The sequence below is a fragment of the Barbus barbus genome (genome assembly GCF_936440315.1).
Source record: "Barbus barbus genome assembly, chromosome: 11".
Classification (NCBI taxonomy): Eukaryota; Metazoa; Chordata; class Actinopteri; order Cypriniformes; family Cyprinidae; genus Barbus; species Barbus barbus.
Window position 1 is genome coordinate 13,668,349 of NC_136739.1, and position 26,367 is coordinate 13,694,715.

General features: G+C 37.0%; 2 protein-coding genes across 2 annotated transcripts in view; one reads left to right on the forward strand and one right to left on the reverse strand.

The window, feature by feature from the left end:
* LOC306877186 (UDP-glucose:glycoprotein glucosyltransferase 2-like) overlaps window positions 1–10,205 on the reverse strand; it is a 33,599-nt gene extending 23,394 nt beyond the window's left edge. Inside the window, exons 1-18 of the mRNA XM_079428771.1 lie at window positions 10,142–10,205; window positions 9,146–9,276; window positions 8,506–8,588; window positions 8,245–8,375; window positions 7,919–8,031; window positions 7,621–7,798; window positions 5,813–5,909; window positions 5,099–5,171; window positions 4,871–4,971; window positions 3,994–4,093; window positions 3,408–3,468; window positions 3,045–3,136; window positions 2,766–2,919; window positions 1,788–1,907; window positions 1,511–1,596; window positions 968–1,103; window positions 558–689; window positions 127–291 (exon numbers count right to left, since the gene is read on the reverse strand). Of these exons, the coding sequence (XP_079284897.1) occupies window positions 127–291; window positions 558–689; window positions 968–1,103; window positions 1,511–1,596; window positions 1,788–1,907; window positions 2,766–2,919; window positions 3,045–3,136; window positions 3,408–3,468; window positions 3,994–4,093; window positions 4,871–4,971; window positions 5,099–5,171; window positions 5,813–5,909; window positions 7,621–7,798; window positions 7,919–8,031; window positions 8,245–8,375; window positions 8,506–8,588; window positions 9,146–9,267 (1,944 nt within the window). The 5' untranslated portion in view covers window positions 9,268–9,276; window positions 10,142–10,205. The remainder of the gene's footprint in view (window positions 1–126; window positions 292–557; window positions 690–967; window positions 1,104–1,510; window positions 1,597–1,787; window positions 1,908–2,765; window positions 2,920–3,044; window positions 3,137–3,407; window positions 3,469–3,993; window positions 4,094–4,870; window positions 4,972–5,098; window positions 5,172–5,812; window positions 5,910–7,620; window positions 7,799–7,918; window positions 8,032–8,244; window positions 8,376–8,505; window positions 8,589–9,145; window positions 9,277–10,141) is intronic.
* A 3,333-nt stretch (window positions 10,206–13,538) lies between these two features.
* LOC306877189 (heparan-sulfate 6-O-sulfotransferase 3-B-like) overlaps window positions 13,539–26,367 on the forward strand; it is a gene marked incomplete at both ends in the record, with an annotated part of 117,564 nt that continues 104,735 nt past the window's right edge. Inside the window, one exon of the mRNA XM_079428774.1 lies at window positions 13,539–14,065. Within this exon, the coding sequence (XP_079284900.1) occupies window positions 13,539–14,065 (527 nt within the window). The remainder of the gene's footprint in view (window positions 14,066–26,367) is intronic.

Sequence of the window (26,367 nt, forward strand, 5' to 3'; positions counted from 1 at the left end):
CACATTTAAAAGATTACAGTCAACAAATCACATCACATAGATGTATGCTTGACAAAAATAAATGGTCAAACCAATGAATTTGAAGAAACACAGTAAGAGATATAAAGCCAAAAAAAGGTACCCTACCATAAAGACAGCTCTCTGGAAGAAGTTGGTAGTTTCCATGATTTTCTGCAGAAGACCCGTCTCTAGTTCTTCTGGGTCCATCTCCTCACTACTGAGTGGAATACCATTGAACAGACCCACTGGTAAAGCACCTAAACCACTCTTTCTGTAAAACCCTCCTCCAGCCTGAAAAATACCCCCAAAACAAATACTAAACATTCATAAAGGCACTGACATCTATTTCCAAATTAAATCTTTTCAAAAAATGTTCAACAAACAGTGGTTTATATTTACCAATGCTATGAAAATCTTGCCATTTTTTAGGTTGTATTTCAATTATAAAAATGCGAAGTGCCCTGAAAATATTTTGTATGCAATTCTCTGCACATTACACTTGGGAATTTTAACAGGAAACGTACATAGAGCACATAACAACTGTGTAATAGCATTACCTTTCTGTTGTCATCATAGCTTGAGTCCACTCCAAGAATTCTGGCAGCATTTGCTTTTGGAAATTTCTTTTTCAAATATGCAGTTATTGTATCCACAGAGAGAATCTCTCCAACTTCCACCCTGTTATATATCTGTGTGTCACAAAAAAAAAAAAAAACCCACTAGAATTTAATGTTCAAATTAGTACATTTACGTTCACAGAAGTCGTCTTTGGATATCCCTCCTTCCTTGTCCATAAAATGAATGGCTTGAACAAAACAATGTGTACATTATAACTGAAAATATCTGCTATAACACATAGTATAAACCAGGTCTTCAAATATCACACTTAATGTGAAGGCGAAGCCTAAAGTAACATTAAACTCATTCTGATTTAAAAGGGAGTCAGAGCAACCACAAAGATACTTACTGACACCATGGACGTAAAAGCCTGTGCTTCGTCATACTCCTCCGAGATGTAGTTTAACAGCCTAAAGAGAGCAACACCTGCATCCAAATAACCATCCGCTTCATCATCTGCACTGACAACCAGCACAAACCCAATCCTAAGAGACATGGAAACATAACGCATATCAAATCTGGCATAAAATCTCACCAACAATAAAATTATCAACAAATAAAACTGAACAGTAACGAAGGGATGATAGTAAAATGAGGTTTGTTTATTGAATGTTAAGTAAGGCATAATGTCAGCTGCTTATTACATTATAAAACATAAAAATGGACAAGAAATATTGATTTGAGTTGAAATTATACATAAGAAACCATTAAGTGATATGAAAACAGCAGAACTATGTAAGGAATTTTCTGTGACAATGGTCCATTATACAGTTTAGCAGTCATTATTCAAAAGTTAACAATCAGAATCACATATTTCAGTACAAGTCATATAACTGAAAAAATGTTACGGCTCAAGTAAACTGTATTAAATGCTACTGTGGAGTGCACATACCTGAGAGGAATGTTATGTTTGTAAAATAGTTCTGCTAATTTCACCAGCTCAATGCTCTCTTCTTGTATTGGGTCAAGAAACAGAACCTGCAAACAACAAATACAACCATTTTTCATTCTTTCACAAATTAGAATTTGAATGAACAAATTCACACACATTGGGTCTTCAGCAGTGCTAAAAAAGGGGGGCATCAAGGAATAAACATCCCTGCATGAACCTGCGCACACAGCTAGATTTCAGCTTAGACTATAATCAACTAACAGGTAAGTTGACTCACCAGGTTATAGAAGTTACGGCGTATTTGTCGAATAACTCCAGGAAATGTTGCTCGGAGAAGCTCCTGGACACTTGAGGGCCAGTGACGATACATGGAGTCCTTCTCAATATCATTTGCCCACTAGAAAACGACACATTTGTTACATTGTGAAAGCCTTTATGTAAGCAGTGAACACCCATTTTATCTGCAGCTTGGGTTCCATAAGTATTTTATCCATTTAACTTTAGCATTAGCAAAAAAAAAAAAAAATCATGACATTTGATTCAAAGTTGATACAGTTGAAGTCAAATTTACATACACCTTTCAGAATCTGCAAAATGTTCATTATTTTATCAAAATTAGAGGGATCATACAAAATGCATGTTATTGTTTATTTAGTACTAACCTGAATAAGATATTTCACATAAAAGATGTTTACATATAGCCCACAAGAGAAAATAGTTGAATTTATAAAAATGACCCCGTTCAAAAGTTTACATACACTTGATTCTTAATACTGTGTTGTTACCTGAACGATCCAAAGCTGTGTTTTTTTTGTTTAGTGATAGTTGTTCATGAGTCCCTTGTTTGTCCTGAACAGTTAAAGTGCCTGCTGTTCTTCAGAAAAATCCTTCAGGTCCCACAAATTCTTTTGGTTTTCCAGCATTTTTGTGTATTTGAACCCTTTCCAACAATGACTGTATGATTTTGAGATTCATCTTTCCACTCTGAGGACAACTGAGGGACTCATATGCAACTATTACAGAAGGTTCAAACGCTCACTGATGCTCCAGAAGGAAAAGCCATGCATTAAGAAAACTTTTGTTTTCTTATACTTAGCATCCAAGACGCTCATGGCAGGTCAGTCTTAAAGGGTTATTTTATACAATCAGTTAGTACTCAAAACTAATTTCTCTATGTAGACTTAAAATATGGTATTTTACTTCCAGAAGTAAATTTTTGAGCTCTATAACCACACTCAAATAATTAGCGTCTTACCATAATGGATGAGTGGCGGATGTCCAGAGCGTAGCTGTCCTCTACAGTGGTTGATGATGGTAAATGTAGGAACTTACTAAAGCTGCTTCCTCTTATGCCAAGGTTATGAAGACCTTCGAGAATCTTAGCCTCGGTTCTGAGAATGTCCAGGATGCTACAGAGCAGTTGAGAATGAGCAAATGTACAGAATGAGTTTAACATACCGTACCTAAAACATGTTGAGGAACGTTAGTGGTGCCAATTACCAGCTGGTAAGAGGATCTTGTGCTGGGATTATACCTGAAAGGGTTATGAATGTCCAGGTCAATGTGTATTCCATTAATAAACAGACTGGCATCTCCAGGTTGGATCCCAATCGACTCACTCAACCTCTGAAATTTAAGGAACCGTCAGCTACAGTACACCATCACTTTATGGACTTCACATCATTCAGTATGGACATGATTTGCTGAAACATGATCGTTTTGTATTGGGTTCATCATCTGAGACTCTCAAGACACTCCAGAATACTCATCAAATTTAGAGAGGACGTGTTTAATTTTCTAAAAATAAAGAATCAGAAAAATCCTGGCCCACATGGCTGCACTTGAAACTTTTTTTTTATTACAGTGCTCATCAGAAAAGTTGTTTATAAAACCTTACCTTTTGATTGTCTTCTATTTCTTTCCTCATGTCTTGGTTTACGGCCACTCTTGTCAGTGATCTGTGGGGACAGTAAAACATGTACAGTCAGTACCAGCTCTTGCCAACATCCCAGAACAGTCATAAAAACTCATTTTAATCTCAGAAAACCTGTTCCCTCTTAGACGCCATATCGGCTATGCTGACAAACTGTAAACCACAGCAACTCTGACTCAGCAAATTCTGAACACTGCACATAAAGCTGTCTTGAGCAGCAGTGGAGAAAAGTCACAGTCACATATTAAAAATGACCTACACATAATGCATATGCATGCATTCTGTGCCGTTAATACATGCAAAAATGCATAGTGGAATATTCTACAACAATAACTGTTACAAATATTCCTGTTCTCAACATTTTTAAAATTTAAATGATTTTATTTTGATTATTGGACTTAATAAGGATTTTATTAGGATGAACCTTTTAAAAGGCAACATTTGTTTAAATCTTTCCTTTTTTCTTTTTGAGTTCTGAAGAGAGTTGTAACAAAGGTAATTATTTCTGTCTAGGATTAGAGAAACCAAGACTGAATTTCAGACTTTTTACCTGGCTCTGCTTGGGAAGTTTTGGCTGAGGTCTTGCATCAATTTGAGAGAATCAAACTTTGGCACAGTCATGATCCAAGATGCCGCCTGGAAACTGAGGTCTATTGGAAAGACAGAAAAAGGCATTTCAAAATCTTTTTTAAAAGAGCCAATATTCCTTGAAGAATGCCTGCAATGCAAGAGTTAGTTAAAACTATACATACTTAAAATATAAATCTAAAATTTTGTAATTAAACGAACAGTTGGATTCAACTTTGTCATGATTTACTTGTACACAAACAAGATCATTTTGAAGAATCTATTCACGTCTATGCAATTACACTGAACAGGGACAAGAGCTTTCTAGTTTCATGATGAAAGGGTATCATAAAAAATATCATAAAAGTATTTCATAAAACAGTTTTTGTGATGAACATTTTGAAATTTAAGTCATATATTTTAGTATACATAAGTATATAAGAAATTTAAGTAAATATATAGAGCAAATGTGGACATATGCCCTAGCACTCCTTAATGCATTCATCTTAAATACAGCAATTCTTGATTTGTTATTATAATATATCTATTATAATAGATTCATTATTATAATAATTATAATAGGATACATTATGGTTTGGAAAACAATGACTGACTATTTAGCCACTTTGCTCCAGGTCTCACAGTGAAAAATTGAACTTGGTTGTGAACATGAGCATCTGTTCAGAAGTCTGAACAGGAATAGGACAGATCGCTGCAGCAAGCAAATGGTACAAACTGCAACCTTTCCACTGCTTCCCAATTCATCAAGTGGACAGTTCTCTCCAGGAACCATGTGGGTGACGCAGCACCGAGACCAGAACACCGTAAGAGAGGACCATCAATAACAGCAGCCTGCCCACCTTGGAGCTCCCACACTTTGAGAGGAGTCATGTCATTGGTGCTCTCCAGTAGATGTTTCCTCAGCTCTCTAAGTTCCTCCTGAAGCTCTGGGTGAGACTTTCTTGAGGTGAAAAGGACATATTGAGACACTGTTTCACATACTGTAATGTGCAGAAGACATTCATTTTTATCTACTCTATGCATAGATATAAACTGTATAAGAAAGAGAAAAAATTCAGAGAGCTCACTTTAATTTGCCAAAAAGAAATCCTTGGACTTCATCATTTTCATCCTCATTTTCAGTGGTGACTGATTTGGATTCTGTAAACAAATTCAGGTCATGTCTTTTTCAAATGATTTGTTTCAATATCATTACCTACTTCTGTTTATATGGAACCAATAAGTAGTTTCTCTACTACTAATTTTGGACTGTAGTTTATCTACTTTGAAACTACACTACAGTTCAAAATTTGGGGTTGGTATAATTTTACTTTTTTTTTTTTTTTTTTTACTTTTTTAAAAGATGTCTTTTATATTCATCAAGGTTCTAGTTATTTCATCAAATCAGAAATTATTCTAATATACTAATATCTGGTACTCAAACATTTTGTGAATTATCACTTAACAATTGCGCTGCTTAAACTTTTGTGGAAACTGTGATAGATTTTTCAGGATTCTTTGATGAATAGAAAGTTCAAAAGAATAGCTTTTACTGTATATGAAATACAAATATTTTGTAACAATGCAAAATACTTTACTGTCACTTCTGATTAATTTAATGTGCCTTGCTGAATAAAAGTATATTAATTTCTTCCAAAACGTCTTACTGACCTCAAACATTTGAAGAGTAGTGCAGTTTGTCAAGCTAAAACTGATTATTATAATAAAACTGTTATCGAGTTCTGTCATTTATTACTTTAACTCTTTTGTTACACAAACGGCAAATTGACATTGTATGATACCTTTAACTTGTGTGTCGTCAACAGCTTTGTACTCAGTGCTTTTAATTGCCAGTTCAACACCATATCCAGACAGCAGCATCTTTTCATTTTTTGGCTCCTGTGGTGAGAAATCAGTATGTGGGGCAACAGGTATTTACTATATAACATAGACTCTAATCATTTCATAAACTATATAAAACATTAAATCATGATGAAATTACACTTCTGTAGGATATCAGAGCGAATCAGACCATTTAAGAATCGAAGAATCGATCAGATTGGTTTTAGAACCACCAAAAGAGCAAATTCCACAGAGAGGCCCCAGGGCAACAGGACGTCATAAATCGGATTAAAACAAAAGGAACACTTATTGATAATTCCAACTCAAGGAGGAGCCTGTCAAATTTGGGGCAAGTAATCAAGACTGATGGTCAAAGAGAAGGCCATCACATGTGTTCCACGATAGAAATCATGAGCTTCCTTAGATTGACTTTTCCCCCACATAGAAGATACAGACCAGACTGAAATTCCTTTGTTCACAGAACATGTCCCTATCTTACACAGAACTTCACAGAGACAGTTTTTTTCCATATGCACCAAAAATCATCCTAAAAGGACTTATGAGCAACTAATGATTTCTATGCATAACTCCATATTATGCATGTAACCCAGACATTAGACTATCATGTTTTAATCACATATTATGTATGTCTTATTAATAACTACTGAATGACATTAAAAATTTATATTCGTGTTTGGTATGTATGAGTTTGAAAAATCATGCTTTAAACGTTTCTTCCAATCAATTCTGTCAAATGTATCATATTCTGGTTATAGAAATCATGTCCAAAATTATATTCTACAAGAGCGTGTAAAATTCGGACAATGTGACTGACCACGACATGTTGATTTATTGGTTGGGTGGAGAAACAAAGCAACACCCTGAGCCAGGATAGGATCTAATTGAAAAGATCCATGATGAAAAGAAAACGATGAAAAGAAAAACCACCTAGTCTCGTTACATCATTTTATTCTTTTACTTTAGTTTATTTTCTTTCCGTTGAGAGTTTTGTTAAGTTAATTTTGCCGCGAAGCCCAGCTCCGACTGCACCCGCCTCAAACTTCAACCAGACCAACACCACATCTTCAGCCAACGTCCAACCATTGGCTTCCCAAGACATCACTTCAACAACTACTGAACTTCCAACCAATCAGCAACCTTGGGAAACCCCTTTTCTGCAAAGACAACCCAAAAGGGAATCCCTTAACAAAAAGGCAACGCAAGTAACCTCCAGATTCTAACTAAGCTGGTGCATTTAATATAAATTTTAGCGTCATTGAAAAACTCAATGCGAGGGTTAAATAAGTGATTGATGGTTGTTCAGGTCTATGCAATTGCACAAATTGCTATAAACTTGGGATTTCTTGGGACTCATCCTTTCCTCACTCTCTCTCTTTCTACAATGTGTGAATGTGTGAATGCGTGTGTTCACGTGTTAGATTAGTTTATGTCTTAGGTTTATATCAATAAAGTCTTATTTATATTGAAAAGAGAAGTATCTTGTGTTTTGTGCTTACAAGTTAATGTCTTAAACCGCTGATCTTGTTACTGTGCTAGTTAATAGTGTTTTCACTATATTTTGGACTTTAATATCCAGTGCAGAGTTGATGTTATACGGCTCGTTCAGTGAATCGCTGGCCGACTCAGTGATCAGCCGTAAAACAGTGATTCTGTTCAAATTCCCTATAAAATCATAAATGATTCCCTTGGAGCTAAATTGACCTGTTTCCCTTTACATTACATATTACCTTACACTTCTAATACTCACAGACACAAAGTGTCGTAGCACATAGACGAGTTTGCCCTCCTGTGCCCGCTCTGACAGAACCTTATGAAAAGTATTGAACTCCTTTGTGCCGATTTCAGCATAAAGAACAGCTACAGGCAGGTCTGTCCCATTGACTCCGGGGTACTGGTGATCAGACTTGTATAGGTAAGGTCTTGGCCTGCATAGGACACATATTAGAAAGCTTATGAGAAACCACTTGATTTTGACATAAAACCATGTATAGACAAAAATTTTCCCCAAATATTTTGGAATACAGTATATTGTTGGTTAGTATTACCTGCCTGCTGCAGTCTTCAAGAGCTTCTTCATATCCTTGGTGCTGCAGGCATTTTGACCGTGAACAACCACGAAAGCAGCGCAGCCATCAGGAGGAGGTTCATCACTTGCTATCTATAGATTGAGAAGAAACGGTTAACAATACATCTATGGGGTAAACCACATTGTAGCAGTCATTTCAAATAGACAAATATTTTAAAAAGCTTCACATTTATATAAAAAAGACTTATGTACATATGTTATTGATAGTATACTTTACTAAACCAGAAGTGTCAAGCTTTTGGTTTTGTATGGAATCATTATCATGATAAACAGAAAAGGAATCACTTGTTGGAAAGCATGGACAGCCGGTGAGTAAGCCCTGAGAGACAGAGACAGCTTCAGCAGGTTGACCTGAAGATCTGTCAAAAACTGTCCAGCCTTCTTGACGACCAGGTTATAATATGACCTGACAGACTCTAAAGACAGGGAAGTAAATATCGGTCTCTGTATATTTTCCAATTAATGTGTAGTTTCACCAAACACAATCTTACATACCACTTAATGAATTAGGAATCAAAGCAGAAACGATGAAATGTCAGTAATTACCTCCGTTTTTGTAAACAGTTAACTCCTTCACAGTATCGACAAACTGCCAAAACTTCTCTTCACCATCCTCGCTGATGAACTCACTGCAGAAAAAATAGGTTTACAAAACAACAGATACATAAGACAAACATGAAACTCAGTACTGCATACAAACAGTAAAAAAAATAAATAAAAATAACTCAAAGTTTCGCTCTAAAGAGATCACGGTAAAAGAAAAGTTTATGTGTTAACAAATTCAAGGCTATTAAGGCAGCAAATTTAAATCTGCTGCCAGAAGACATATGAAAGGCAATATTTCAACTTTTTTGAAATCAAATTAATTTTTGAATAATTATAATAACGTCTACATTTTCTATAATTTCACATTGGAGTCCACATGAGATATCTGCACTGTATCACACTGTAGGACAGCATGAAACTCTGTCTAAATTGTGAACAACTAAAGAAATGGTAACTAGTTGAAGCAGCTAAAACATTCAATATGCATTATATACATTTTAACCTAAATACTTGATATTTAAAAAAGTTTAATATGTACAAATAAACAATCATTTTTATGCACGCAAGTCGGTTATTTAAATATGAAGGGTAGCCAATTGAAATAATGAACTACAGGAGAATAATAAATACTCCAGCCCACCTTGTTTCCAGCAGGAGAGGGGTCATGGACCATTTAGCCTGAAGACTGGCAACGACTCCTTTAGATGCTGTGTGCACATACTGGACCCTCAGCAAGACCAGCACAACAAAGACCACCCTCATGATCCGACACTGCTAAAAGAACATACAAGATAACACTATTGTAATTGTAATAATTAAGAAATGTTGCTGCTCATTTGCAATGCATGCATTTATAAAATGGCTAAAAATTGCCAAAAAAAAAAGAAAATATATATATTTGTTTTTAATTGATGTTTTCATACATCAGATAACACATGGACATGTCATTAAAAAGCTCCTATTAATTGTTTTGTGCTTCAGAATTGCAATCATATTAAAAGTATAGCCCAAATTTTACATACAGATAGGCCTTTTTTCTTGTCATAGTATTTTCTATATCACACAAAATATTATTTTCAAATCATTGTCAATAAACAGCAGGTTCCCACTGAAACGACTTATTCCATTGAGACGATACACTATAGGCTCAATGATTGTTAAATGAAATGTATCTTATTCTAGGACAATAACGTGACAATAAAATGACTCAACAGAAAATAACTTCCATATTCTCCCGAGCAAAAACTTGGAAATGTGAATAATTTTTTCAATAAAGTTACTGTATCGGTGAAACAAGGAAAGGTAAGACAAAACTGTCCAGTAAAACGCCACGTAGCTACAATGTAACGTTATGTGTCGATTAGCTGCTACATAATTGCTAATTTTTTTTGTATCAATTTCTGTCACGCTACATAAACTTTATGCAAATCATATGAAACAGACTATGATTGTGATTGGTCATTCTTATGAATGAAGAAGCAATAAGATGGGAAAAGGGATAAAAGACATCCAGCACAAACTGTTCAACCGCTATCAGCATTTCTTTCCGGAGCAACAACAATAATATATAATATTCAACAGCAATAAACCGTGACCTGACTCTGTGATATAGACTATGAATATGTTTTAAAAACACCTAAATCATCGGACGCTGAGCCTCTGTGTTACCCGGTTTCACAGGACGCCGCCATTGAAGGGTCCTGCATCCTTAATTCCCTGTTCCACACATGGGAAAGCGATACATTGTTTCCACTTTAGCAAAAAGCGTCAGCATTTTAGTGGCTTGTAAGCCGAGTATTTTAGATAAAGTTCAGCTTAGTAATGGCAGCGAAATATCTTTCAGCATTAACATATTTTGTGAGTTGTACGCAGGAGGACGTTGTTCAGGCATTTTCATGGACAACTAATGTAATTGATGCAGTAGGGCTCCTGCATGAACACACGGCGGGGTTTCCCAGTTTGATTCATCTATAAAATCTAAAATATTGATACGAAATCAAAATATTGTAGCTACAAATTACTTCCCATTCATTTCTGTTTAAACAAATCACACATTTGGCTACTATTTTCAGATATATGAGTTGTTTTGTAGCCTATAATTATGGAGAGGGGGAATCAAGTTATTTTTAGAGGGCAAAATTTGTAATTTTTTTAATTAATTTTGCTTGTTTTTTACTATAGGCCTATACAATTTGGGATTGCTGACCTAAAGGTGAAATAGACATATTTACATGTAGGCTATTGTGTACATAGGCCTAATTGAATTAAAGAGTTTATTTAATATTGTTAACATTCATATATTAAAGAGATTGTGACTGATATTTTAGATTAACATAATAAATATAACTATATTTTATGTTGCTATGCTCTTCAGAAATCGTGACTTTATGTTAAATGATTTACTCCATTGGATATGCATTAGAAATTTATATTAATAATAGGTTACTTATTTAAGATATGATACATTCCTGGAAAATAATTACTTCATAGAAATAGGTTAAAATATCCAGAGAATTTACTGCATAAGAGAAAAGTGAATATTGACAGAGTATGACAAATACATATCTGTCAAAAGCTGAAGCAAATGGTTAAACCCGTATGTAAAAATACAAACCGCCTATTGCATTAATCATTTACAAGTAAAAAGAGATGTTTTTCGACTACAAAGCACCGCATAGTGAATTTGAGAAAATGCATATGTTTGTTTTTGTATGTAGCCAGGTTAAATAAAATTGACAGTTTATTTACATGCTGCGTGAAAGAAAAATAATTAGATTTTGATTTAGGTCTATAACTGAAAAAAGAGAGACATTTCTAGGATGATGTATAAAGAATCAATGTCCAGTTAATAGGCTAGCTCGGCTGATTATTGGCATTACAAAAAGTTAAAAACAAAAAGCAAGAATATTAAGTATAATATTCTTATTAAGTGATAATATTAATAAGTGATAAAAGTGATAATAAGTATAATATTCAATATTAAGTGAATTTACAGCAGCTAGTAAAGCTTGGTAAATTCACATCCAGCACCTGCATCATCAGCACTGGAGCTCCTCAGGGCTGCGTTCTCTCCCCACTGCTCTTCTCTCTGTACACTAATGACTGCACATCTAAAGACCCCTCTGTCAAGCTCCTGAAGTTCGCAGACGACACCACACTGATCGGCCTCATCCAGGACGGTGACGAGTCTGCTTACAGACAGGAGGTTAAGGAGCTGGCTGTCTGGTGCAGTCTTAACAACCTGGAGCTCAACACGCTCAAAATTTTGGAGATGATAGTGGACTTCAGGAGAAACCCCCCTGCTCTCCCCCCACTCACCATCATGAACAGCACCGTGACTGCAGTGGAGTCGTTCAGATTCCTGGGCAGCACCATCTCTCAGGACCTGAAGTGGGATATTCACATAGACTCCATTGTCAGGAAGGCCCAGCAGAGGTTGTACTTTCTTCGCTAGCTGAGGAAGTTCAATCTGCCACAGGACTTACTGAAACAGTTCTACTCTGCCATCATTGAATCCATCCTCTGCACTTCTATAACTGTCTGGTTCAGCTCAGCTACCAAATCTGACCTCAGAAGACTACAGAAGGTAGTCCGGACTGCTGAGCGAATCATTGGTACAACCCTCCCCACTCTCCAAGAACTGTACTTATCCAGTGTGAGCAAAAGGGCTGGCAAAATCACCCTGGACCCCTCACACCCAGCACACTCCCTCTTTGAACGGTTACTGTCTGGTCGACGCTACAGAGCTCTGTGCACCAGAACGACCAGACACAGAAACAGTTTCTTCACTCAGGCAATCCATCTCATGAACACTCAACAATAAACGTGGAACACACAATTATAATACACTATCCATTCACCACACTCATTAATTTTATTTTTATTTTCTCATTTCTAATTTGCACATACTTGACCTGTACATACATAGTTGTCTATATTATATATTGTGTTTTTGCAGCTTTGTACATTGCCTTTTGGTTAATTGTTGTTATTCTTTTATGATCTGTGTCCTGTGTTGCTGTCTTTCTGTTGCACTGTGGAGCTTCTGTCACTACAACAAATTCCTTGTATGTGCAAACATACCTGGCCAATAAAGCGCATTCTGATTCTGATTCTGATAAAACTAGTCTCAGTCTGAACTATGACATTAGTCTTCAAAGATATAGAACTAATATCTAATTTGACAGCTGAGATGCACATGCAGAGTTTATTGCCTGGTATAATAAAAACAAAGAATAAGTATATGAGGTAGAACATACATAAAATGAGCGGCATAAAAAAACAAACAAACAAACAAAAAAACCCTAAACGAATTTCCAATAAGCCATCAGGCTTCTCAACCAATTAGAATTGGCTCCAAATCATGTTAATCTTCCCTTAGCATTCCTTTATAAGATTTTCCACAAAGTGATACTGCACAAAGATTGCACAGTGCAAAGATCTGTGAAGAAAATAATAACATGCACACAGTGAATTCTCTCAGTAGTGGCAAGACTTTATTGCTGAATATAGCAGAGCACTGGACTGGGACCAGGTGCAGATGAAATTGTTTGCGTGCTGCTACGAAAGAGTTCGTGCTATACCGGTGCGACAGCGCTCGCGTCTCTTTGACATCATTCGCATCATCAGGCTGATGCGCGTCGCGGGATGGATGGAGAGGACAGTCTCATCGCGAGTGCGCAGACATTCCGCAGAATAAAACAGACCAACGAGGCACTTCAAACCGTTTCATCTGAACACAACTAGCAGACGTTTGTATTTTGAAGACTTACACTTTATTTTACCACGATGTTCGGTTCTTACACAGCATATGGTTATGCATTTTGTTTGGTGACTTACACTTTCTTTACAACTTTGTGAGAGAACAAGTTTGATGTGAAGACTTGGATGTCACACTTTTGCACTTCTTTTTTTACCATATCAACATGTGGCATGGGTTTTTTGGGCTGGATCCCACACGAGCGTCCTGGAAGAAGACCTGGAGAGGAGATCATGATTCACACTAACTGCATGAAGAATTTCCTTGTGTTAAAATGAATGATAAACCCAACAAATGGATTTTCATCCCAATTTTAGCCATTCTTTTTGTCATGATTGGGTACCAGTATATTTGTCCGGCAGGCGGTCAGGCTTGCCATTTTAGGACAGGAGACAAACTCGTTAGGATCGGTCCCCCGTCCACTCCAGACCCGACCACCGATGACCCAGAGGAAGACAGCCCACCTAAATGTGCGTCCAAATTCAACTTCACGGAGCGCGATCTGACACGCGACGTCGATTTTAACATCAAGGGAGATGATGTGATTGTGTTTCTGCACATTCAGAAGACAGGCGGGACCACCTTTGGCAGGCACCTGGTCAGGAATATTCGCTTGGAGCAGCCGTGCGACTGCAAAGCGGGACAGAAGAAATGCACTTGCCACCGACCCGGTAAGCAGGAGTCCTGGCTCTTCTCGAGGTTCTCCACGGGCTGGAGTTGCGGTTTGCACGCGGACTGGACGGAACTGACCAACTGCGTGCCTGTGATAATGGACAAAAGGCAGTCTCCAAAGCGCAAGAGGTAAGGCGCCTCCCTCTCTCTCATAAACTAATTCGGAGAATTCATTTGCCGCTCTGTTGCCTCTAATGAAGGTAATGATGAAGTGTAAAATGTAGGCTGAGGGTGTTTTCACACGAGTCCACTCAGACCACTTTGAGTCGGCCAAAATTGCATTCACACTCTTAGAAAAGTGGTCTTAGATCTCATTAATAAGAATACTAATCCTGCTACTACAACAACTATAATTATTATTTAAAAAAAATACACTGAAAAATTTGATGTATAGGCTATAAAAATTTTTACTTAGAAATTGCTATTACATTTTAAATTAAAATTTCATTTCATTCAATTAAACGTGACATTTTGAAGAAAGACTTCAATTTTTTGTAAAATGTACTCCAAAAAATCTTAATTTACAACTTAGAAAATCTCTTTTTTTTTTTTTTTACAGTGTAGGGGCTACCATAGTCAAGTTGTAATTTCTTCACTTTTACCTCAACTTTAAGCCCTTAAGCAATGTAGTGAGGATATTTTGAGTGCACTCAGACCTCCTTAACTAAAAAGTGAAACCAGTTCTGTTTAAACTCACAGTGTACTTAAAAAGTAGAATCAGGCCTTATTTTTGTCCATTTTGTTAAGAGGTATTATTTTACTTCTAAAATTATTGTTAGTGACTATTAGTGTGAAATAATAAAGTTTTGTGTTCACAATGCACTCAGACCCTCTTCAGAGATCTCCATCCAGTTTAATTTAATGGGGTCTGAGTTCATTTGAAGCGTTCACATGCAAACTAAGCCAAAATCTGTGCCAACCACTTTTGCACCCCTGAAATTAATTACTTAAAGGTAATATATTTCCTCTGGCAAATTGAACTGATCCTGCTAAGTTTGGACCAGTTGAATGAGAAATGATTTTAAACACAGAAGCTAATCAATCACTCCATTTTGTGATGTAGAATGCAGTTTCTCCAAAAGAGATGTGCATTATGAATTTAGTTGTCCCTTTATGTTTTCAAGTTCAAGATTTTTATTTGTCACATACACAATTATACAGGGTATAACCAGCAGTGAAATGTAGGTTCCAAATGTTCCAGACTCTGAGTCATCCAGTATATGCACTTACTCCTATCTGTAATGCTTTTTTCACTATTTAGAAGGCATTTTAGTCCATCATTAGTCTTCTCTACCTGTAAAGATGAATCTACTTGATGAATCACATGATTTTAAATAGTTATATTTACCCTGTCAGAAAAGACAGTATAATTGGAGGTTTTCTTTGCCTGTGGCCTCTCTGTGTCACTCAGTGATATTATTAATGTGGCAGTGATATTATTAACTTATCACCCAACATGGTTTATGGCAAACACATTAAAATGCACAACAAAGAGATAGCCAGTCAAAATGACTAAATGTCAAGCCTATAATGCTATTTTCTACAGTCTCTGTGACCATAGCTCTCTTACTCAGATTCTGCATTCCCGTTTAAATGACTGAGAGCCTGCGCTGTAATGAACTTTAAATGAGGTATCATAAAGCCGAGCCGAGCCGTCGAGCATTTCCATCTATAAATCTGACAGTGCCAGTCTGGACAAGCAAGCTATTAAAAAGTTATTTTAGTTGTTTACTAAGTATAATGATGGCTTAATATGGCGAAAATATGCAGACTTTCACTTTTATAAGTGCCTGCGAATAAAAGACATATGTGTTTTTAGTGCCTGCAAATGCTGTTCTCGTAAATAGTATATAAAATAACTTTGTCGTCATCCTCAGCTACTTGCTGATCTAATGCTAGTCCATGAATTCTGTTTTACACAACTGGCTGTGTCCATATCTGTTCTGCTCTGTTATCATGAAAAACTTAGTTTTGGCAATCGCTCATTTTAACAGTTGCCAAGCAAATATCAAGTTAATTAGTTGCTCGGCCTACATGTATTGTAATGAAAGAAAATATTAATACTTAATAATACTGACTTTGAGGAACAGCTGTAAAAAATGCCTTTTTAAAAAAATGTTGCCTTGAAGGAAGTTTCAGAGAGGAGACATTTATTGGGTGAGGAGAAATTCACACTCGTACCCCAAAACTGCAAGACCAGTTATATGATTAATCTCTGCAGAATCAGCCAACTCGTTCGATCTCTCTGTATGTGGCAGAGAACCGAAGCCCAACTGAAACATAATTCCATCTCTTGCTCTCTCTGTGCTTTCAAAATGCTGCTTCGCATTGCTTCTCTAAAGATACACCAGGAGACGCAAATAAATCTCTTCTGACAACAGGCGCTTTTGCTCTCTGAACCGCATGTGCTAAGTGGTGACTGTATGAAAATTTCATTCTGATACCCAACTCTGTTCATTTCGGTTAAGATGGATCACTCTGTGTGTGGAGGAGGCTTTTCACGGACATACGATCCTCATTTTTTCCTGTGTTTAAAGGCCACTTAAAATTTACAGCACTCACATTATTCCATAATCTAATAATCCAGATTAGTGCAGTAGCGCAAAAGAATTGTGCGTTTTTTTGTTTCTTATTGTGAGCATGCAGAAGTAGTTCTTGCCGATGGTGGGCTGGTAATGTAGCAGCGAGGTTTCTCAGGCATGGTGTGGCCTTTTTAGCCTGGCACGAAGAGTGCGGACACATTAGGACCTGGAAAGGAGCCGTCAGAGCATGTCAGAGCAGATCAACAGACACTGCCTGTCGATGAAAAGAGAGAGTTGAAGTGATCTCTTCAGGGAGGCTTCTCTTCTTGTGTCTCTTATTCTGGGTGGTTTGTCTTCTTCTACGGTCATGCATTTCTCTTGCAGGTCAAAACTGTCAAAACAAAGCAACAGTTAGAGAATCTAACTGAGCAGGTTTAAAACAACATTGACCACTTTTATTTTTGCCATCAAGTCAATAATAATAATACATATTAAGTGTTTTTTTAGAGCCCAAATAAGCAAGTCAAAGGTGACAGTGGCAAGAAACCCGAACTCCATCAGGTGACAGAAACCTTGGAAGAAACCAGGCTCAGTAAGGGCTTGTCCAGTCAGCGAGGTCTTCACTGAGGATGTGTGCCAAGGCCTCGTCTGATCAAGTCCCATCCAATTTTCTCCACATGAAATATTCTATTTCACGCAGAAATACGACCTATTACGTAAGTAAAATGGGTTGTGTAAAGCATGCAGTCCTCATGTATTTTATACCCATAGGCGTCACATCAATTTAAATTATGTTGTTCAGATGATAAAACCCCCTGATTTGGAAAAAACCCTGACTCGTTCTTTTCACCTTCCTTTCTCATTCTTTCATAGCTCTGCCTCTCTTCAGGACCTCTCTCTGCCTCTTTTTATTTTAGCACTAATTAAATTTGCTAAGTCCCCTGGCATTATAACCAAATGGAGTTTCTGGGCAGTCACGAATGTGCAATCTGCTGAAATGAGATGCAATTAACTAAGCCAACTGCACACAGGTTCTGAGATTAAAGGCACAGCAAACGATCTGCACATGTTTACAGAAACAGTCTCTTAGTTTGCAGTTAAAAACAAAAAACACTAAGACAGCTAGTCCATAATTAGGAACACAAAAGCATTAAAACCATGTTCTGTTCTTCTGCCCAACACTGATTTCATAGTTTTGTTGCTTACTGGAATAAAGGTCAAAATGCATTTTATAAAGTTTCAGCGCATATTATTGAGAGAGAGAGTCCATTTTGGCATTTTATGATTCCTTATGTAAGAACCTTAGATATGACTTGAGCCCCTCCCTCAGCAGACAAAACCATAATTTCGATTGATTCAAAAAATAATAGCCTGTCATTAGTGTCTGTAGCAGAATTGAGAAAAAATGTATTTGTTTGAATTAATGAGTTTGAATTGAATTGGCTTTCCTTTTTTGGAAATACGTCTTCATTAAATTAATTAAATATGATGAAACATAATAAACAAAATACATTTCTATGGCATTCAATGTTTGTAAATCTTTATAAACATCTTTTTTTAGTATAATTTGTTGAACTGTATGAATTTCTTTACATTTCAAATAATTGTAAATATATTTTATGTTCAAATTGAATTGCAATTTTGCCTCACAGTTGCCACCTCAATTTAAAATTAGAAATTGAACTGGAATTTAAATAGCATTCTCAATTCAGGTTTTGAGAGGCACTCTACCCCTGTCTGTTGCAAGAGTTACAAACTGAAGTATAAACATGGGGTTTGGTGCTTTAATTGTACGCATCTAGAAAAAAAAAACTTTTTGTTTGTTTTTACTAAATTTGTCCTCTGCATATGGTGGAACAAAGTCACATTATGTATTAACACATCAACTCATCAATATTAAAACAGTCTATCCGCGCGTGTGCCTGATAGTGTGTTAAGTTTTCATGGCTTCTGTGGTTAGGGTTTTCACATTAATGTAATGAGACCTAGAAAAATCTCCCATTGTTCTTATGGAAGGCCAAACATTCAGTGCTCCGAACAGCCCAGGTCCTCAGTTCCCCCTCAACAATTAGAGAACAAATAGATTCACAAGCTCCTCATTTCCCAGACAATCACAGTAATGAGTAACCTGCAGCTGCACTAATGGGCCATTATTACTCACACAGAGAAAGTGATGACATCCTCTTGGCACAATAACACTCTTTGCATGATATTTTATCCATTATAGTCAACACAGAGACACACAATTACTGTCAGCATCTGCATGGGCACAAATCAATACTGAGACTGCATCACCCACCTTACGCAAGGAAGCAAAGCGCTTTTTCTTGTCACCTTTTAAATTCTTCTTCCTGTTCCTCCTTGTATGTTCCACACATCCCTTGTTAGATGGCTGCTGTTGTCATGTTCAGATCCTTTCTGCTAGATCTGTCTGCCCTAGCAGGTAAGCATGCATGGGGCAGCGGGAACTAAATTTGTTGGATTTACAGCCTGGAGGGACCTGCTCGAGACCTGTGCATCCTCATTGGTATGGGATGTTTATTAGGTGCAGGGCTGAGCATGCCCTTGTGGGTTAGACGCAGCGGGGTCTGGAGATTGCTTCACGTGTCATTAATCCAGGTCACCATATTCTCTGGAGCAAAAACTGTAATCCAGTTGCTGTGATAATTATGTGCTAACAGGAAAGGGAAAGTTGGTGCATCCTTTGAGTCTACTGCTTCTGTTTGAGCTATAGTCTATGATATGAGCAAAAAAGGCCTTTGAAAAACAAAATGATGATTGAAGCATTTTGTTACAATGCTTTTTCTACATTTGAGAACAAACAGATTAGACTATGCCATATTTAAACAAAGTCAAAAATCCATGCTAAAATTCAGACCAACAGCATGACTCGGATTGTGATACAGCTTTCAAGTACAATAACAAAGAGGTTAATATAGAGTACACATTTTGGACACAAGTTTGTTCTGCCAGTGAAAAATAACCAAACAAAACCAAAGCGCAAAACAAATCTCCAGACAACACACAGTTGAATAAATTGTTGTTTGAACAAACTGATTAAATGACTTGCTTATTAAGAGACACTTGATTCTTTACTGAATGAATCTAGCTGCGTCTGAAATCACATACTCTCTGAGTATAGGTACCACCCTGCACAGCAACAGCTAAAGTCTTTCTTCAATGGACGTGACAAACCGACTGCTGCAAATCATTTGAACATTGTGTCAGTGCATCATAAATAGAATGAGGCAAAAGTTTACTTTTGGGGATTTGTCGTGTTGCGTCATGCCGCACCGCACCTCAGCCAGTGTAGTCAGACAGCATCACTGATTATAATGGGTTCTGTAGTATTTTGTCGCATCGCACCTCACCGCTCGTGTCCAGTGTAGACAGGTTTAGGCTAGAAGGGATACAGCTACGGTCACCAGGGCTTACTGGGCATGCACACTTCAATATTGCCTCATTTTTGTCACGCTGAGCAACAATAATTACTGTACAGTTTGGATTATTGTAAGGGGTAGGTGAAGGTGTAGACGTTAATAAAACAGAATGTGATAGGTAGCAAATTTACTTTATTGTTATTTTCCAGCCGTAGCTGTATCCCTTCTAGCCACAACCGTGTGTCTATTTGTTCCTGAAATAACACATATGTGCGAAACTATGTCAAAATGCTTGTCTCCGCAAGTATCCTTGTAAACACAGTTGTTTATGGCTTAGGTGAAGGTAAACAATTGAGAAAGAAAATGGATGTTCCTGTTGCTTTCTGTGTCATGAATGTTAATCAAACACCAAGACACAGAGTAAAATCACTTTTGTAGCTGTAACACATTTATACAGTGAAGACTATGCAGTGTTATTTTACATTTGATTATTCTATATCTATGTTATATTTCTGTACCTGAATACTGTTAAGGTCATTGCACACTGAGTCCGAGAAATGCTCGTCTGAAATAAAAAAAAAATAAAAATACTTTCGTCTGTCAAAACAAATTTGGATCAGGTATGATTTTCTGCGTTTTCGGATCCGTAGCATGCATTTTGATAGGAAAGGATGGGGAATACGAAAAAAAAAAAAAATTGACTCAGGCCCCGTCCACACGAAGACGCGTTTCGCTGTATACGCATACATTTTTTACCGTATAGGCGTTTCGTCCACACGAATCCGGCGTTTTCGAAGAGTGAAACCGATCATTTTTGAAACCGGGTCCCAGGGTGGATAAATTTGAAAACGCCGTTTTCATGTTTTCGTGTGGATGGCGAATCCGTATATTTTCTGAAACGATGACGTCATCAGCCCTCGCCTCGCCCCTAATCAGACTCTACGTCACATAACAGCGACAACAACAACAATGTCAGACTACGTGCCTGTGTTCGTGCTGCAGAACCTACTGAGCTCATTAGCTTTATTAAAGCAAAATCTTCTGCTTTGTGTGTTGGTTTGTATTCAGTGCGCAAGGTTTACGCACATGGTCCAAGTCTTCTTCTCTGTTTTTTTGTGTATCTCTGTGGCAGAATTACAGCGCCACATATTGGTCTAGCATGTGTACTACATCGTTTTCAGTCGGTTTCAGTGATTCCGTGTGGACGCAGATATTTCCTGAGACGACTCCGTGTTTACGGAATTTCAGGCAAAAAAAAAGATCGGATAGGGAGAGATCTGGCTTCGTGTGGACGTAGCCTCAGTGTGCAATGATCTTTAGACTTACCTGAAAAATATAAATCACTGTTTATTCCATTTGTATCTTTGTTCTATTATATCTATCTATGCTTGTAATTTTATTTTCTATGTTGATTAAATCACCTACAAAATCACCCCAATCATTGACCCCCCCCCCCCCCCCCCCCAATAGAGCTATTCAAGCTATTCAAGGCAGAAAAATAAAATATCACAATGTGAGTTTTTTTTCCAATATCATGCAGCTCTAGCATGCAGTGCACTACATTTCACTGTACTGAATACTTGTCTTATACAGTATTCTGTAAGTCATACCTGTAATTTCATACCTCAGTTAATTGACTCAAACGGGTTCATTTGTTCAGTGCTTTCTGTTATACAAAGAGCCTCATTTCTTCCCCAAAATTGGTTAACAAACTAACATTTTACTACCATTCAAGTCAGAGCTGACAACAGAGTAGCTGCATCTCCTCATGTTGATGAAAATCTGTATAAATCTTAAGAGGTTAAGGCGTACCCTGTGAAAGCTACTCAGTGTAATGAGACAGGTCTTGCCAGAGCAGCCGCTCAGCTCTTTTGACACTGCTGTCAAAAAATGCTGCTATAGCATATATGACTCTTCAATAGTCTAAACCAGTTCTCTTATTTGATGCAGTTGTAGCTTTGGCCTGATCTTATATGTCTGAAGAGAATATAGAAAATAAAGAAATATTAAATGGTGTTTACTGAATATGTTGTAAAATGAATGTACTTTAATTATGAGACATAGGTGAATGCAGTCTTTATCTGCAAATGTTTTCATTACAAGAGTACGCAGGTGTTGAACACATCTAGGCCTTATTCCTTTCTGGCAAAGACAAACATGAGGGTGACAGGCGATTTAGTTTTAATGGATTGAGGGTAAATATCCACTTCACTTAGTGCCCTTTTTGTTCTGTGTGTTATAAAATATCCTGACTGAAAAACCACTCCGAACAAACGAAACGTAACCAAACTCTCTGATAGATTCAGAGTGAATTGTGAACCAATTCAAGCAGTTTTATGGTCAGCGATAATTTATTCTGTATCATCTTTTCTTCCTGTATCTTCATTTCAAAAGGGAAAAATCCTAAACTAAAATGAGTGGCTCTGTAAATGTGGTAGCACAAGTGGCAAGTTCCATAATTTATTTGTTTGACAGCTTAGATTGGGTCATATTTGTTAGATTGAGCCATGATTGGCTTCATGAAAGTAAATGTTTAACTGTTCTCATAATTACCATAGCAGAAGTTGGAGTTTCATTACAGATGAAATTTAATGATGTTAAACATAGATATTAATTTGATAACAGAGTCACACATAGAGGTGAGGCCTGCTGGGAATCACACTGTTTACTTCTGAACCCTTTGGAATAGTCTATATATGAATATTTGTACTGCGGAGAACAGACTGCCTCTATACTGTGAGCTGCAATTACTGCTATTTGTTAGAAGACCTCCTGTACTCCTCAAGTAATTACTGAGCTGCACTTCCCAGGTCGGTCATACGTATACAGCTCGGTAAAAATCTTCCAGATTCAAAACAACTTTTGCCGTTTCTGCTACTAACAATTATTTTTGACATGTTCCTTGTGCGTGTTTTTTTATGTAAACTGTGTTTACAGTTATGCACTTACAATGAAAATCTATGGGGCAAGAAATTTAGCATTGTTCAAAAGAAGAAATGTACATCTTGCATTTTTATTTTTATTTAAAGCGCTAATATTAATTCCTCTACAATCTTGATATGTAAGCTATAAAGTTGTTTAATGTTTTTAGTGATGATGGGACTGCTATTCTAGGCAGAAAAATTTCTGGTTTTGTGTTACCAGCATAATTCTTGTGGTTGGATTTTTTTCTCTGTGTAAACAGTCCCTTTTTAGGAATCCTTGTGGGTTCAAATTATTTCCTGTGTTAAAAAGCGTATTTTGAAGCCAGAAGATTTCTCAGAGCTGTCTAGTTATTAGATTCCGAGTCTATTCCTGGGATCTACCAGAATTGCTTACAAGAGGCCCAAGCATTTGAAACAAGATCGTGAGATATCTTTCTAGTAATAGAGCTGACATGGAAAAGAACCAGTACTTGTTCAGTGATGATTATGATAATATGCTAGAGGAAACATCTTTCATTCAAGCCCGTCACACAAGTCTATACCAATGAGTCTTATTTTTATCATCTTTTAGTTTGGAATGAAGCCAGTGCAGTGCAAATTTAGTGTTGCAGATGTCAGTGTTACTGCAAACAGGGATTTACTCCCCTTTCACTACTTTCCTGAAGCCCTATTTATTTGACAGATTGACAGATCAAACTGTGACAGGGAGAATGCCAGCTCAGAGGCTTTCTGCGTGTTATTTTTCAACCGTGATCAGTCAGGCCTGACCAAAGGTATCTGTACAAAGTAAATCACTACAAGCGTGATTCATCACCGCCACATGGTACAATTTCATATTTCCTTATTTGGCGTGGCCATGCTGACAGTTAAATGATGAGAAGAGGGGGCGGTCGACAACAGGGAAGGGGCCAAAATAGAGTTGTAATCTGATCAGCAGACCTAAATCTGACCGATCTGTACTGTTCAGCTCCTCAGACAATTTTACTGTGCCTTACAGGCTAAGGCAGAAAATACTGCAGCCCCAAAAGATATGAACTAGTAAAATATGTCAAAAAAGCCAAACATCCAAAATAAGAAAGTATCTCAAACTTGTCTGATTGGCTAAACATTAGTTTTCCTGTCACAGACACAGGCGTGATTTCTCAAGCCACCTATTTCTGTGATATTTGTATGGTAGGAACATTTGATCATTTTTATATAAAAATATGAGAAGCAAAAGCTTTGTTGAAACTCCCCATCTGTATTTCCTTGTATTCTCATAAGTGTCTAGGAGAAATAGATGAAAAATAAAGAGATCTCTTTTTTTATTTCAGATGTGGTCTCTTTCTTCCTCTTTATCAAATATGGCAACTCTGGAACTTAAATATGGGACCATCAGTGTTGTTCTAAAATTTCTTTGGTGTGTTTGGATATTTTCATGATGTGCCTTGAGTGGTTTTGAATGCTGAGAGATGATGTCTTGAGAACAGGGTATGATCTCAGTGAGCAGATTGCCGTCCAGATTGCGTCTTTAATTTGCATGTTTATAAATAGGCGACTCTATGTGACACAGCTTACATTTGCATGACCATTTGATATGTTTACCTGAACTAAACACAGCACTTCTTAAAATGTATCTGATTTGTATCTTTGAGTTTGTGTCAGTTGTTTGATAGTGTGATCAAAGAAATACACAAACTTTCATGTGCAACCTGCAGTTTCCTTACTTGAGAAACTGATCGTTTTAGGAAAGGTAATTTTGATTATGTATTGTGTTGCAATTTTGCTAATTAAAACATTTTAAATATAAAGAAGTTAACAGCACCATTTGATACATCTGCAATCATGTGATGTATTAAAAAAAAACTGTTTTATACATTGTGTGGGTTGCCCCCCTCATGGATGTTGACATCACATGGCCGGTTTTATTATAAGTTATTAATAATAGTACTAATAATAATTAATTCAATATTCACTTTAGATATGGCTTCAGCCAGTCAGCAAGCCTTTTTATCAAAACATAAACATAAATGTAGATCTAAAGAACATGATCCTGTGAAGCCATGAATTCCAGATTTTGATAGAATAGATCATGTATGCTATCCAGTGGTCCCGAAAGAATGAGTTTGAGCGGAAAAATAGAAGTCCAGTTAAGCAATCGCTGCTGGAGTAATAAAATGAACTGCGTCTGCGATTACCAAGGACAAAACACAAAAATACACAGCACAAACAAAGGACGGTCAATGCGATATCCATTTTATTACGTGCAGAGACTTAACATATATGATAAAGCAAAAGATAAACAAGCAGCCTTGTAGTGAAGTTGAAGCAGTTAATAGGCAAACTGAATTCATCCAGGCCAGTAGGTGTCAGTATAAAGTATAAAATGACTGGGATGAATTTAAGCCAGCAGAATATAAACAAACTATGGCTGCATTTGAAATTGCATGCTCTCTGAGTACTTCTTTTGAATATGTAGCAACCGTAATGAATGCTGCTTTTGAGAGTTCTCCTGCCTCGCCACCATAGGCCTGAGGTTACACTCTGAACTACATTTCCAATAACCCCATACATGGACTGATTACATCCTCACCTGCTATCAGTTCCTTAGACTATTTAAAGGGATATTTCACCCAAAAATTGTCATTACTTTAGAATTTTTTTGTTTTGTTTGCACACAAAAAGTATTCTTGTAGCTTCATGAAATTAAGGTTGAACCACTGATGTAACATGGACTATTTTAACAATGTCTTTACTATCTTTCTTGACTGTGGTAGTTACATTGCTGTCTATGGAGGGTCAGAAAGCGCTTGGATTTCTTCAAAAATATCTAAATTTGTGTTCCAAAGATGAACAAAAATCTTACAGGTTTGGAACGACATGAGGGTGAGTAATTAATGACAGAATTTTCATTTTTGGGTGAACTATCCCCTTATGTACTGAGCATACGTGGCTCAGTGTGATATCTTGTTTTCCATTGGCTGACGTTTCTGAGTGTTCTTTGTGTTACCTTTGCCTATGTATTTTGACCTCCCGATTGATACCTTGTTTATGATTCCTTGCTGCCTGCCTAGAAATCCCTGCTCTGTATTGCCCTGACTTAGATCTTAACTGTTTGCTGCCTGCCTCGAACCTGTGCACTGTGATTTCTGGTCTGCTCCTGGTTGTTTGTATTGCTTTCTAGTTAACAACACACACCTGATTGACTTTGTTCTGCTAATAAATCCGCATGTGGCTCTTAACATTAATTCCTTTTCATTAAGAGTCTTTGTTACACTTACTTTGCGACTGTTACAAAAAATATGTTCTATATAGTATGAATGTGTGTATTGTAAATTATATGGACACGTTCATCATGTTATCATTGTCATGTGACCTACCAGTAGTGTCGCTGCCATTTAAAGCTGTTGTCTACGATGTTGAAAATCAGTCGAGAAAGCCTGAATTTTTAAAAAACTCATCCCGCCCCTCCACACGCACACCCCTCCCCTCTGTGCTACCTGATCCCTCCCACCGGGAAACGACCTGAACAACGTCACTCAGTCAAGCAGGAGTAAACATGGAACAGAGATGTACCATGTGCGATGTCGGATTTCAAGAAATATAATTACTTTGACCCGTGATAG